Source organism: Netta rufina (assembly GCF_964035555.1).
Source record: "Netta rufina genome assembly, chromosome: 18".
NCBI classification, from domain to species: Eukaryota; Metazoa; Chordata; class Aves; order Anseriformes; family Anatidae; genus Netta; species Netta rufina.
In genome coordinates this window covers 10,393,644-10,406,979 of record NC_140142.1, presented here as the reverse complement: position 1 = coordinate 10,406,979, position 13,336 = coordinate 10,393,644, and the positions used below count along the sequence as shown (strand labels likewise).

At 50.2% G+C, this 13,336-nt stretch overlaps 2 protein-coding genes across 2 annotated transcripts in view; one reads left to right on the top strand and one right to left on the bottom strand.

The window, feature by feature from the left end:
• Nucleotides 1-13,336, top strand: part of LOC311216457 (antigen WC1.1-like) — a gene marked incomplete at both ends in the record, with an annotated part of 568,360 nt that overhangs the window by 372,254 nt on the left and 182,770 nt on the right. The gene's annotated exons all lie outside the window — the stretch shown is intronic.
• LOC311216629 (olfactory receptor 14A16-like) lies at nt 9,687-10,649 on the bottom strand (the record flags this gene model as incomplete). Its single annotated transcript, XM_084298161.1, has 1 exon — nt 9,687-10,649. One exon carries the CDS (start codon nt 10,647-10,649, stop codon nt 9,687-9,689), a length of 963 nt encoding a protein of 320 aa, XP_084154287.1.

Here is a 13,336-nt window from a genome sequence, read left to right as displayed (position 1 = left end):
GTCACTTGCCACCCTGCTTGTCTGCCCAAGCCCAGTGCTCCTGCCCTCTGAGCAGCCCCTCTGCTTTGGCTGAGGTTCTCTTGTCTGCTGGGGGTACAACCCCAAAAGTCCTGGGCCATTGCACGCCCTTCCCTGAGGCTGCTGGTGGCTGGGGGAGCTGCTCTAGATTCCCCTGGCATAGGGACCAGCCTGCCAGACAGGGCCTGGGTGAATGGAGGAGAAAGATGGGAACCAGCCAGCACAGTGGGGAAGGGTGGGGGCTTTCCTCTACCAGCCCCAGGCACCTCCCCAGGGTTGGCTGCTCCAGCTTCAGGGCCAGGCTCAGTGTGCTCCCACAGGGCTTTCCCCAGGGACAAGGGACACCAGCAGTGTACAAGTGTCCCTTGTACTCCAGCTCAGAGTAAAACTTGACACAAAGAGCCATGTTCTGGTGTCCACTTGTTGATTCCTGAGCTCACAGCCAGGTCCTTTAGAAGTGTCCTCGTCCCAGAAGTAGGGAACAAGTTCAGTCCTTACCTGAGCATGTCACTCCAGCATCCCAGCTGTGTAAGCAATATGTTTGACCCCATCCACTGTGTGTGCAGTCAGACAGGGCAGACTCGGTGCCATTACATTCAACATCAGCCATCCAAATGCGCCCAGATCCCGGCCCAAAGTGTGCATTCCGATGAGCTTTGAGAGCAACCCCACAGCCCAGCTGCCTACAAACCACTGCAGCATCAGTCATGTCCCAGGAGAAATGACACACGGTCCCCCACTGGTCCTGGTGTTTCACCTCCACTCTCCCAGCACAGCGACTGCCGCCATCCACCAGCCTCACCTCCGCAGCCCCTTCAAACACCAACACAGGAAGGGTCAGGAGAGTTTTGAGCCCCACATTGCATGTCCGTGAGGAACCCCTCCCCAGCCAGAGTCACAGGTCCCAGGGTGGGATTCCTGTCCCCATAGGCTGTCTCAGGGGCAGTGGGGGGTTCCTCCTCTCCCCATGGGCTATGCTTAGCTGGGGGTACCCAGCTCTAGCCCTCCTGAGCCATTTGCTGCCCCACAGCCCTCACCACCTCCTCCCACCCCAGTGGCCCCCTGCCCTGCCCATGCCCACCCACACACAACCCCCAGCCCTGCACAGGGCTCCCACTCCTCCCCATCCCAGTGTCCCCCAAACAGACCCATGCCCCTGAGCAGCTTCCATTGCCCATTTTCTGCCACACGCACCTCCCAAACCCACTGTCTGGGTTGACCACAAGGATACCAACTGCCCACGTCCCTTCCCCATCCCTGCTGTCAGACTGGCCCCTGTGCTTGACCAGGGCCCCCAAGAAGAGCACCTCTTGGTGCAGATGCCCCAGTCCCCTTCTGTTAATGGGACACAACCTGCCCTCCTGGAGTCAGTGCTTCCCCAGATCCCAGGGGCAGGGAAAAGCACACAACCCCCCTGGGGCATCCCAGACATTGGCTGTGCCCTGGAGCTCACTGAGGGCTGCTCTCACTGTCTGAGACTCCTCCAGATCCAGAGGCACAGTGCTGGGGAACAAGGGGTCACAAAAGGGTACCCAAGGACAAGGTGTCTAGAAATGAAGTCAGGCTTGGGCTGCCAAAAACATGGGAGATATGAAAATGGATTACCCCTCCCACCCAGACAGGCACAGATTAAAGAACAGAGCTGAGAGACTGAGAACCTTCTGCCTCTCATATCAGTGGTGCCTGAAAACAACCCCACTCCCAGAGAGATCCCAATGACCCCACTGCTGCCCATTGTCCCAAGGCTGTGGAACAGAGAAGCTGGCACTTACCTCTGCAAGGCTTCACCCAGAGGAACAGCCACAGCACCCAAGGGAAAAGGAGTCCCTCTGTCCCCATCCTGAGGCTCCTGTCCTGACAGCACAGCCCTGCTGCTGGAGCTTCTGGGGACCCACGAGGCAGTGGATGTGGTGGGAGGGCAATATATCTGTGCAAATGCTGTCCCAGCTGCAGGAGGAGCCAATCGAAGCAGCAAGCACCTTTTTAGACATTATCGGCACTTATCTCCCCTCCGACGCAGCCCAGCTCTCCAATGAACTTCTCCAGCGCTCTTCATGACCATATATGAGGGACGGCTCCACTGCGGCTCTCACGTCACTGCGGTGGGACATCATCGTGGGGTAGGGCTGGGTGTGGGGGCAGATGGCTCTGACACCCCTTGCAGCCTGCTGTGGGAGCACGGAGCATCTCCTAAGCTGTAGCATCCAAGAGCCCAAGGTGTAATTGTCCGGCCATCTCTGCGCCATGGGATCCACGGGGCTGGTCCTGCAGCGAGGCTGTGTCAGGCTGTGAAGGGACCAGCACCTGCCCCTGCTACAGCCCCCGCTGTGCTGGCAGCAGCAGCTGGGAAAGGCCCTTGGGCAGGGCCAGAGCCCCATTATGGGGGTGCTGCCTGTCCCGTCCCTCCCCAGGGAGCCTCCTGTGGGGTCCTGGCAGCAGCCAGAGCTGGTCCAGGGCCTGCCCTGGCAGCAGAGCTGCAGCCCAGAGCCTCAGGCGTCTCCCTGGCTCTCAGCGTTTCACCCAGGGGCCGTTATTCCCCGCGGCGGGTCGGGAGCTGGAGCCTGCCTGCCACTGCAGGTGCACAAACCGCAGCCCACGTGACATGGCGCCCGGGCAGGAAGACGGTGGTTTCCTCCTGGCCCCGTGCCCAGGCATGGCCCTGCGGTGCCTCCCAGCCTCCTCACAGCTCCAAGCATGGCAGGGTTCAGGAAGTGTTGGGACAATGCTCTCAGAAGTATAGTTTCATATATATATATATATATATATAATTTTAAATAAATAAATATATATCATAAATACATATAAATATATATATTTTACTAATATATCATATCATATCATATTTCATATATTGTTATATATTATAATATAATATTATATATAGTATTATATATAGTATGATATATAATGTAATATATAATATAATATATAATATAATATATCATAATATATAATATATAATATATAATATATAATACATTGTATATTATATAATTATATATATAATATATAATATAATATAATATACATAATATAATATAATATAATATAATATAATATAATATAATATAATATAATATAATATATAGAATATAGAATATAGAATTGTCCTGGTTTCAGTTATAACAGAATTTTCTTCCTAGTAGCTGGTGGAATGCTGTGTTTTGGCATAGGATGAGAAGAGTGCTGATAACACCCCGATGTTTTAATTGTTGCAGAGCAGTGCTTATACCAAGCCAAGGACATCTCAGCTTCTTGCTCTGTCCTGCCAACGGGCAGGCTGGGGGTGCAGTAAGAGCTGGGAGGGGACAGACCCAGGACAGGTGACCCAAACTAACCAAAGGGGTATTCCATACCATCTGACGTCATCCTAAAAAATATATAGGGGTGGCTAGCCGGGGGAGGGGGCCAGACTGCTCAGGGTTAGGCTGGGCATCGGTCAGCGGGTGGTGAGCAGGTGCATTGTGCATCACTTGTTTATACATATTATTAGTAGTAGTACTATTATCACCATTGTATTATTGTTATTATTGTTAGTATTATTTTCCTGTCCTATTAAACTGTCTTTATCTCAACTCACGGGCTTCACTTTCCATTTCTCTCCCCCGTCCCAGAGAGGGAGAGGGAGGGTGAGCGAACGGCTGTGTGGTGTTTAGCTGCCAGCCGGGTTAAACCACGACTATAATATGTAATATATAATATATTTTTTATTTTTATTTTTATTTTATTTAAATAATATATAATATATTGCATTAAATATAATGTTATGAGTTTTTATACATATACATATAATGTTTAATATATGTATATTTATAAATATACACATAAATCATATTTTAATATTTTTGATATAAATATTTTATAGGTTTTTAGATACATATAATTTATTTTTATTCTGAAGGCTGAAGTTGGACTCACTGATCTTCAATTATTTCCAGCAAAGGATATTTCAAAATTCTGTTCAACCCAGCTCCAGGTGACCCCATAGTATCTTCACTTGCCATGGGCCTGTTTCTGGCCTGTATTCAGACAGCAATGACCTCACAAACACCTACACAATTCTTGGTCTGCCAGCTCCTCAGGCACCAGTGGCCTCACAGGTACAATGCATGGGCCTTGCCCTGACCTATCAGCTAATTGATCACCAGTGACCTCCCCACAGACCTACACAAGCCATGTGCTTATTCCTGGCCTCCTGGCTTCTCAGGCACCAGGGTCCTCCCAGCATCTAGCACAGGCCATGTTTGCTCTCGGCCTGTCAGCTACTCAGGCACCACTGGCATCGCAAGAACATTCACCTGCCATGGGCCTGCTCATGGTCTATCAGATCTTCATCTGACAGTGACCTCATAAGCACAGATGATCTATTGAAAGATGATAGTGTCCCTGTCCATGATGGTTGGTGGCTGCTCATGTTCAGCTGGCTGTTGACCAACATCCCCAGGTGCTTTTCTTCTGGACAGCTTTCCAGCCACTCTTCCCCAAGCCAATGCTACTGCATGGGGTTGTTATGATCCAAGTGCAGAAGCATTGTTGAATGTCATGTGATTGGACTCAGTCCATCAATCTAGCCTTTCCAGATGCCTCTGAAAAGCTTTCCTTCCTCAAGAAGATCAACTGTCCCAACTAACTTGTTATCATCTGCAAATGTACTAAGGGTGCACTTGATCCTCTCAGTCAGATCATCCATCAAAATAGTAAACAAAGCTGGACCCAGTACAGAGGCCTGGGGAATACCACCCATGACCATCCACCAACTGGATTGATCTCTCTTCACTCAGACTCTTTGAGCATGGCCATCCAGACAGTTCTTCAGCCAGCAAACTGTACACCTGTCCAAGCCATGAGCAGACGGATGGGTTGTCATTCTGCAGGGCTGCTGCTGCTGAGTCCACACTGAGAAGATGTAGCTCCTATTAGGCTTTTTGTGATGCCCTGTGCTCAGTCCTTTCAAACCAAGTAAGCATGAATTTGGTGCTTGTGATGAGCTGGTTCTCAGCTCATGTTCCAGTTACTTGCTAGCATGTATCATTGTTGTTGAGTTTGTACAGCACTGGCATTCTTGCATTCCCTTTTGTCTCTGTTTGCTTGAGTCTGCATTGTCAGTGGTAGTTCAGGAATACTGGAGGGGTGGCTGCGGGGAAGCATGAGGTTGCATCTGTCACGGTGGGACCTCGGTCAGCATTCACAGTGCAGTGACTCAAGCTGTGACACAGACAGGAATTCTATCCTTTGAGGGAATCCCAAAGGTAATTCCTTCTTGAAGGGTGATGCCATCCTGAGTCATGTCTTTACCTGTGCAGCATCTGTCAAATGGCTGATATAAGTTTCTCCTCAAAAGAAAGTCCCTATCATGAGGGGCTGTCTAGAGCTGGGCTCCTCTCCACAGTTCTGACACAGAGTTTTCTCTTGCAGGGGCCCTCCAAGGGCTGCAGCCTCCTTCAGGCCACATCCACCTGCTCCCACATGGGGTCTTCCATCAGCTGCAGTGTGGAGATCTGCTCCAACATGGTGCACCACAGGTCTCATGGAGAACTTCTCCAGTACCTGGAGCACCACCTCACCCTCTTTCTTCACTGACCTTGGTGTCTGCAGGGTTGTTTTCTCTCACAGTTTCTCAATCTTCTCTCCCAGCTATTCCCTCATGTCATTTTCAACCCCTTTCTTTAAAAAGCTCTCATAGATGTACAAACAGCATTACTCATTGGCTGAGTTTGGCCAGCAGCATGTCCCTTTTGGAGCCAGCTGGAAGTGGCTCTTCTCTAAGAAGGGGCAGCTTCTGGACTCTCCTCACAGACACCAGCCCTGCAGCTGCCCCCTGCTACAAAACCCTTTCCATGGAAGTCCAATACAACCTCCCACCCACAAAGTAAAAACAGAGCCCAGACAAGCAGCAGCAGACCCATGAGCAGGCAATGGCAAGGCACATCAAGGCCTTCTAGCAGAGGCAAACCCTGGGAGAACTGCTCTGAGTTTTTTTGGCTCTGCCCTCCATGGATGAGATCAAACAAGGAGGGTTTTGGCAGGGGTTGAGCTATTTCACACTTGTGCTTATGTGGGAGGTTAGAAACCAGCCCAGGTGTTTGTACAAAACCCAACACACCCACACACATCCCAGAGCAACAGGGACTGCACTACCACAGGCCACCTCTGCACACCTGTGCATTTCCCTACAGGACACATTGGGTGACACACGCCTTGGGCATTCCAGGACCAAGGGGCCTCTGCAGAGATACTGTAGCTTGGCTCAGGGCATGTGCTAACCCTGCTCTGGGCTGGAAAGATTCCCAAAGTTCTCAGTGCGGTATTTCCAGCCTGTGGAGTTTAAGTAATAGTCAAACAAGCTTTGAGAATGTGCCCCAACACCCACCTGCACAGCCATGGGCCTCCTGCTGCCTCCTGAGAGCCTGAGACACAGCTGACCTCAGCAGAGCATCCCCACCCATCTCCTCTTTGAGTCCTATGACCTGACCACATCCATGTCACCTCACCTGCTTCCTCCAAGACCAAGTGATTGCTGCAGGACCTCTCAAGCCCTGCCCAGCCCCATAAGGTCAAACTGCTTCAGTTAGGTGTCTAGACCACAGGAATGCAGGATTTGGGGATTAGGTGTTCAGGTTAGGCTTTAGGAATTAGATCTTGCCTTCCAGGGTTAGTGGTTGGGCAGAGTATTAGAGGGAGGCCTGTGTTTACTGCGTTGGCTTCTAGTCTGTGTGTAGTGTAGAGACTATGTTATTTGTTGGGATTTTCTTCAGGGCTCTGTTGAGGAATCATGTCATGGAGTTCAGTGCTAAGGATGAAAGGCTGAGGAATAGGGTGAGAATTGAGCTAAGAGTGTATGGTAATGCCTTATGGATTTGGGACTTGGCTAACCCACGCCAGGTGAGGTTTGAGGTTGGGGTAAGAGTAGTGGATTCCTTGCAGAGAGAGGGATAGCATTTAGATGTAGGGGTAGGGCTTTGTGGTGGTTTTACTCAGGTGGGCAGCTGAGCTCCACCACAACCGCTCTCTCACTCCCCCTCTCCTCAAAGAGGAAGGGGGAGAAAATACAACACAGAGAACTCGAGGTTTGAGACAAGAAAGGTTTAATTAAAGGGAAAGGGAATGGGAGGAAAAAAACAGAGACAAAAGAAGCAATCAGTCCACGCGGAAGCACAGAGAGAGGAAAAATTATTCTCTACTTCCCATCAGCGAGCGGTGTTCGGCCACGTCCTGAGAAGCAGGGCCCCAAACGCGTAGTGGTTGTTCAGGAGGAACAGCCCCCTCCCCCACGAGAGCCCCCCCTTTTATTGCTGAGTGTGACATCAGGTGTTATGGAATATCCCTTTGGTTGGTTTAGGTCAGCTGCCCCGGCAATGTCCCCTCCCCATCACTTGCCCACCCCCAGTCTGCTGGCTCTTGGGGGCTTGGAAGGAGTCCTGATGCTGTGCCAGCACTATGCAGCAATAGACACAACACTGGAGTGATATCAGTGCTGTTCCAGCTACGAGTGCAGAGTACAGCACTGTGTGGGCTGCTGCAGGGAAAAGGTGACTCCAGCTCAGACAGACCCAACACAGGCTTACAGTTACTGCTTAGAAATATTGCCAGGGCTTGGCCTGGATGTTTTCCTAGTAAGTGTTGCAGCTCACAGCCTTACCTGAACCCCTCTCACCTCTTCCAGATCTTTCCTTTCTCTTAGCCAAGACCCTCTTGTCTCCACCAGATTTCCCACCTTAATTCTCCCAGCTTTCCCCTGTCCTCGCAATATACGTCACCCTGTTGGGGGCAGCTTTCTGAGGGCCTTTGTGACCTCAGAGGCTCTGCCTCCCTGCTGTTGGCCAGCCATGTGCTGGGACAGAAGTGACCTCACAGCCAGCATCCACAGGGCTACAAGGAGCTGTTGTGCTCAGGAGGCCAGCCCACCCCAAGAGCAGTGGGTGCAGGGGATGCCCTGCACAATCCCTCAGGTTCTCACTTCAGTGCCTGGTAAAATTGTGGAGAAGATTGTTCTAGGAGCTATTGAAAAACACATAAAGGACAATGAAGTCATTGGTCAGAGCCAATATGGGTTCACTAGGGGAAGCTCATAACTAATAAACCTAATTTCCTTTTCCACAAGGTCACCAAGCTAATTGACTAAAGGAATCCAGTCAATGTAATCTTCCTGGATTTCAGTACAAATTTCACTACTGTGTCTCACAGTAACCTTCTGGACAAAATGACCAGAATACAGTTAGAGAAAAATGTAATAAGATGGGTGAACAATTGGCCAATGGGTCAGGCCCAGAAGGTTCTTGCAAATGAGGTTATATCAGGCTGGTGGCCAGTCACTAGTGGGGTTCCACAGGACTCCATTTTATGACCAGTCGTCTTCATTTTTTTAATAAATGATTTGGATGAAGGACTTGAAGTTTTTTGAGCATGTTCAGGAATGACACCAAATTGGGTGGAGCTGTTGACTCTATTGAGGATGGTGAGGCCTTGAAGAAAGATCTGGACAATTTAGAGAGCTGTGCAATCACCAACCACATGAAGTTTAAGAAGAGCAAGTGTCGGATTCTGCACCTGGGAAGGGGCAACTCTGGTTATATGTACCAACTTGGGGACAAGATGCTGGAAAGCAGCTCCACAGAAAAGGATCTGGGGATTTTGATCAACAGCAATCTGACCAAGAGCCAGCAGTGTCCCTTGGTTGCCAGGAGGGCCAACTGCATCCTTGGGTGCATTAAGAACAGCATTGCCAGACGCTCAAGGGAAGTGGTTGTCTCGCTCTACTCTGTGGCTAGAACCTAGAGCTGGGAAAGGTGGTTGCGAGGAACTGCTCTGGGACCAGTGCCCTGGGGCATCATCTGCCAGGCTGTCCCCTGTTCTGCTGGTCCTCTCTGTCTCTGCCCAGAGGCCAGCCCAGCCTATCCCCTCCCCAGCTCTCCAAATCTCCCTGTTATCTTCCCAGCCCAGCAATCTCTATGGGTGCTGGAAACCAACAAGCAAGAGCAGAATCATCCATCACTACCTTAATGCTGATCCTGGGACTCAGATCTCACCCTCATGTGCCCACAGAGAAACAAAGTAAGGAGAATCACTCAAGTCTATTCCTTAGTAATATCCATGACTGCACCTTTGGGAGAAGAGCTGAGCCTTCAGGCACTGCCCTCAGCAGATCCCCTTTTATGCTGGAGATGCTGGTGCAGAGCCAGCTGTGCTAGAGAAGTGCCCCTGGCCTGTCCCTGCCCGTAGACACTGGACTGCCCCACAGCAGCACGGTGAGAGCAATCATCCTCACAGCAACACAAGGGTTTAGAAGGGAAGTGAAGGAGAACAGCTCGGGAAAGACCAAGCTGCTTGGCTCCCAGGCATTGCTGCTCTGCCAGGACCCTTTTTCCCGCCACCTCTGCACACAGCCAAGTGCCCCTGCAGCTCCACAGTGGTCTCAAAAGAAGGATCTCAGGAGAACAAGTCACTGTAGGGACGTTCCTTTTATTAAAAGATTCAGAAAGCCTGCATCGTTCTTTACACCAAGTCTCTGAGTCACATGAAACAGATAGACACTGAAATGGAAGGTGACGAACAATCATATTTCTTTATTAATAACTTTATCACAAAGAATGCAAAGAAAAGAAAAAAATAATATATAAATAAATCAATAAACAGAGAAAAAATAACATCTGGGCCAGAAATGTGTTACGTTATGAGTGATCTGCAGAAGACAGGAAGTATGTTGCTTCTGAAAAGCATCCAGTCATCACTTTCCATACTGCTTCCTTCAGCTCCATGTTCCTCATGCTGTAGATGAGGGGGTTCACTGCTGGAGGCACCACCGAGTACAGAACTGCCAGCAGAAGATTAAGACAGGAGGAAGATGTGAAAGGGGGCTTCAAGTAGGCAAAAAAGACAGTGCTGATGAATAGGGAGACCACGGCAAGGTGAGGGAGGCATGTGGAAAAGGCTTTGTGCTGGCCCTGCTCTGCGCACATCCTCAGCACAGCCCTGAAGATCTGCACGTAGGACAGCACAAGGAAAACAAAACACCCAAATGCTATTAATACACTCAGCATAAGAAGCCCAACTTCTCTGAGGTAGGCATGTGAGCAGGAGAGCTTGAGGATCTGGGGAATCTCACAGAAGAACTGGTCCAGGACATTACCTTGGCAGAGGGGCAGTGTAAAGGTATTGGCAGTGTGCAGCACAGCATAGAGAAAAGTACTGTCCCAGGCAGCTGCTGCCATGTTGACACAAGTCCTGCTGGTCATTATTGTCCCATAGTGCAGGGGTTTGCAGATGGCAATGTAGCGGTCATAGGCCATGATCGTGAGTAGGTAAATTTCCGCTGTGATAAAGACAGTAAATATAAAGACCTGGGTGGCACAACCTGTATAGGAAATGGTCCTGGTGTCCCAGAGGGAGTCGGCCATGGCTTTGGGAACAGTGGTGGTAATAGTGCCCATGTTGATGAGGGAGAGGTTGAGGAGGAAGAAGTACATGGGGGTGTGGAGGCAGTTATTGCAAGTTACAGCGGTGAGGATGAGGCCGTTGCCCAGGAGGGCAGCCAGGTAGATGCCCAGGAAGAGCCCGAAGTGCAGGAGCTGCAGCTCGCGTGTTTCTGCAAATGCCAAGAGGAGGAACTCTGTGGGGAAGCTGCTGTTGGACATTTGCTTCCTCAGGGCCTGGTTGCCTGTCCTTTGGAGGAAAAGACAGAGACATGTTAGAGAGACTTCTCTGAAGAAAACTTCCACCATGTACCACTGAAACCTCCTCAAAAAGACTCACTGCCTCTTCACTGTGATCTCTGTATTTTTTCTGTCCAAGCATGCCTTGGTGATGAGGCATATTTATGTGTTTTCAGGAGGAATCCATACTGCTTTACAGTATCATGTAAAGTGTACCAGAGACGGATCTCTGGTGCCCACTGGCCAGAGACATTTCCCTGTTTGCAGGTGCTGAACAGGACATCCAATAGTCTTTCAGGAAACAGTGAATGTGGTGTTGGTGCTGCCCATAGGCTAAAGGGTGTGGAGTGAAATTGTGAGCTTCCTCAAAGACCTGCAGATCAGTGTAATGGTCTGTGAGCTTCAGTCTCTGACACAAACCTGACAACTCCATTATCATCCCTCTGGTTGCCCTTCAAAGTAGGAAAGCGAGACTAGAGAACCCAAAGAGTGCCTTCCCTTCAGATACTGCAGATGTTGATTTTCCCTGTCAAGAATGTCCCCCAGAGATGCCCCTAAGGGTGCTATGGAACTGTGAGCAGCCTGCCCCAGCAAGCAGCCTCTGGGCACCAGCAGGACCCTGCTCTGCCTTGCTTGAGGGACTCCTTAAACCGATAGGTTCTCCCCGCAGTATCCTGGGCAGTTCCCTGGGAAGGCTGAGTGCTGAGCCTGGCAGGCGGCAGATGCCCTGCCCCGGCACACAGCCCCTGGGGCACAGCAGGGACCCTGCTCTGCACCACAGCCCTGGACACCCCTGCCTGCACCCCGGCTGCGAAGCCTGCAGCCAGCCCCAAAAGAAGAAACCATCATCCCCTATCCCTGTGACAGCTTTGAAAAGTAATCCCTACTCTGGAACTTCTCATTCTTCTCCTATCCAAAGAAACTCTGAGAGTCCTCCTGAAAGATCCCATAGGCTGTGGGAATTGCTAGCAAATCTGGAGATGGCACCAGGAACAACAGCTGCACTGCCCTGAAGCCAGAGACTTACCCTGTTCAGGGCTGTGAAGATTTCTCTTGCAGTCAGCTCTCAGCATCCCCCCTCCACACTGCCTTTAACATCTCCCTCCCTTCTCTCACTGCCCTTGTCCCCTGCAGGCAGTGCCCCCAGCCCTGCTGCTGTGCTGTGCAGAGGAGCTGCTCCTGGGCAGAGCTGTCTCCCTGCAGCGCTGCCCGCTTGCCAGGAGCTCCCCTTGGGCCCATGAGCCTGGCCCAGCTCAGCAGCACAGGGAGCGCTTGATAATTCCCTGGGCCTCCAGGGGAATCAGCTTTGAAAAACACTAAAGTAATCATTTATGTTCCTTCCCTCTACTGAAGAGGGACCACTTTCCTTCCTCATTTCAGAATAGGTATGATGTCCAAGGATCACCTTTCCATGTCCTGGTTTTGGGCAGAACACCCACCCAAGGATTTCCCTCCCCCTGCTAAGGGAAGGGTTTCTGCTGAGTCAAACCAGGCATCTCATATTTTGTTTGCAGTTCAGAGGCTAGAAGGGGGCTTATCTTCCTCTCCCATGCCTCACAGATGCTCACAGGAGTTGGGATTCCTCTTGCCTTGGTTCAGGTGGGTACAAACCAGGCAGCATGTAAGCTGCTTGTCTCAGCTCCCAGCACTTTGAATGGAGAAAGAGACCAAAAGGGAGCTGTTCAGAGGCAGACACCAGGTGATATTGGAGATGGCAGAGTGACATCTGAGTGACATTTGAAGTGCCTAATTCCTCTGGGCCATAAACAGAGATTTTATTATTGCAGGTACAATATAATATAACTGTAGCCATTACTCAATAGCAAAGAAATAAAAGAAATAAAAGGCATGCTGTGACCTGGTTGCCATCACTGGAACGTGGTGGGACCACTCCCATGACTGGAGTGCTGCAATGAATGGTTATGGGCTCTTCAGAAGAGACAGACAGAACAGAAGGGGTGGTGGTGTGGCTCTCTATATTAGAGAGCGTTTTGATGTTGCAGAACTTCAATCTGGGAATGATATTGTTGAGTCCCTATGGGTCACGGTCAGAGGGAAAGCCAACAAGGCAGGCATCCTGGTGGGGATATTTTATCGACTGCCAAACCAGGATGAGGAGACAGATGAGGCATTCTACAAGCAGACTTCGAGCTGTTCAGGACACTGGTTGGCAGAGTCTCTTGGGAGGCAGTTCTGAAGGGCAGACGAGTCCAGAAAGGCTGGACTCTCTTCAAGAAGGAAATCTTACAGGCTCAGGAGCAGACTTTCCATCCCCACATGCCCAAAGTCCAGCCAGTATGGAAGAACAGAGAGCTGAACAGAGAGTTGTGGCTAGAGCTTAGGAAGAAAAAGAAAGTTTAGGACCTTTGGAAAAGAGGGCAGGCCACTCAGGAGGGCTATAAGGACCTTGTCAGGATCTGCAGGGACAAAATTAGAAAGACCAAAGCTTACATCTGGAGCTCACTCTTGCTACTGCTCTTCAAGATAACAAAATGTTTTTATAAATACAGAAACACAAAAAGGAGGACTAAAGAGAATCTCCATCCTTTACCGGATACAGGAGGAAACTTAGTGACAAGAGATGAGGAAAAGGCTGAGGTGCTTAGTACCTTCTTTGCCTCAGTCTTTAGCGGCAAGACCAGTTGTTGTCCAGGTACCCATCCCCCTGA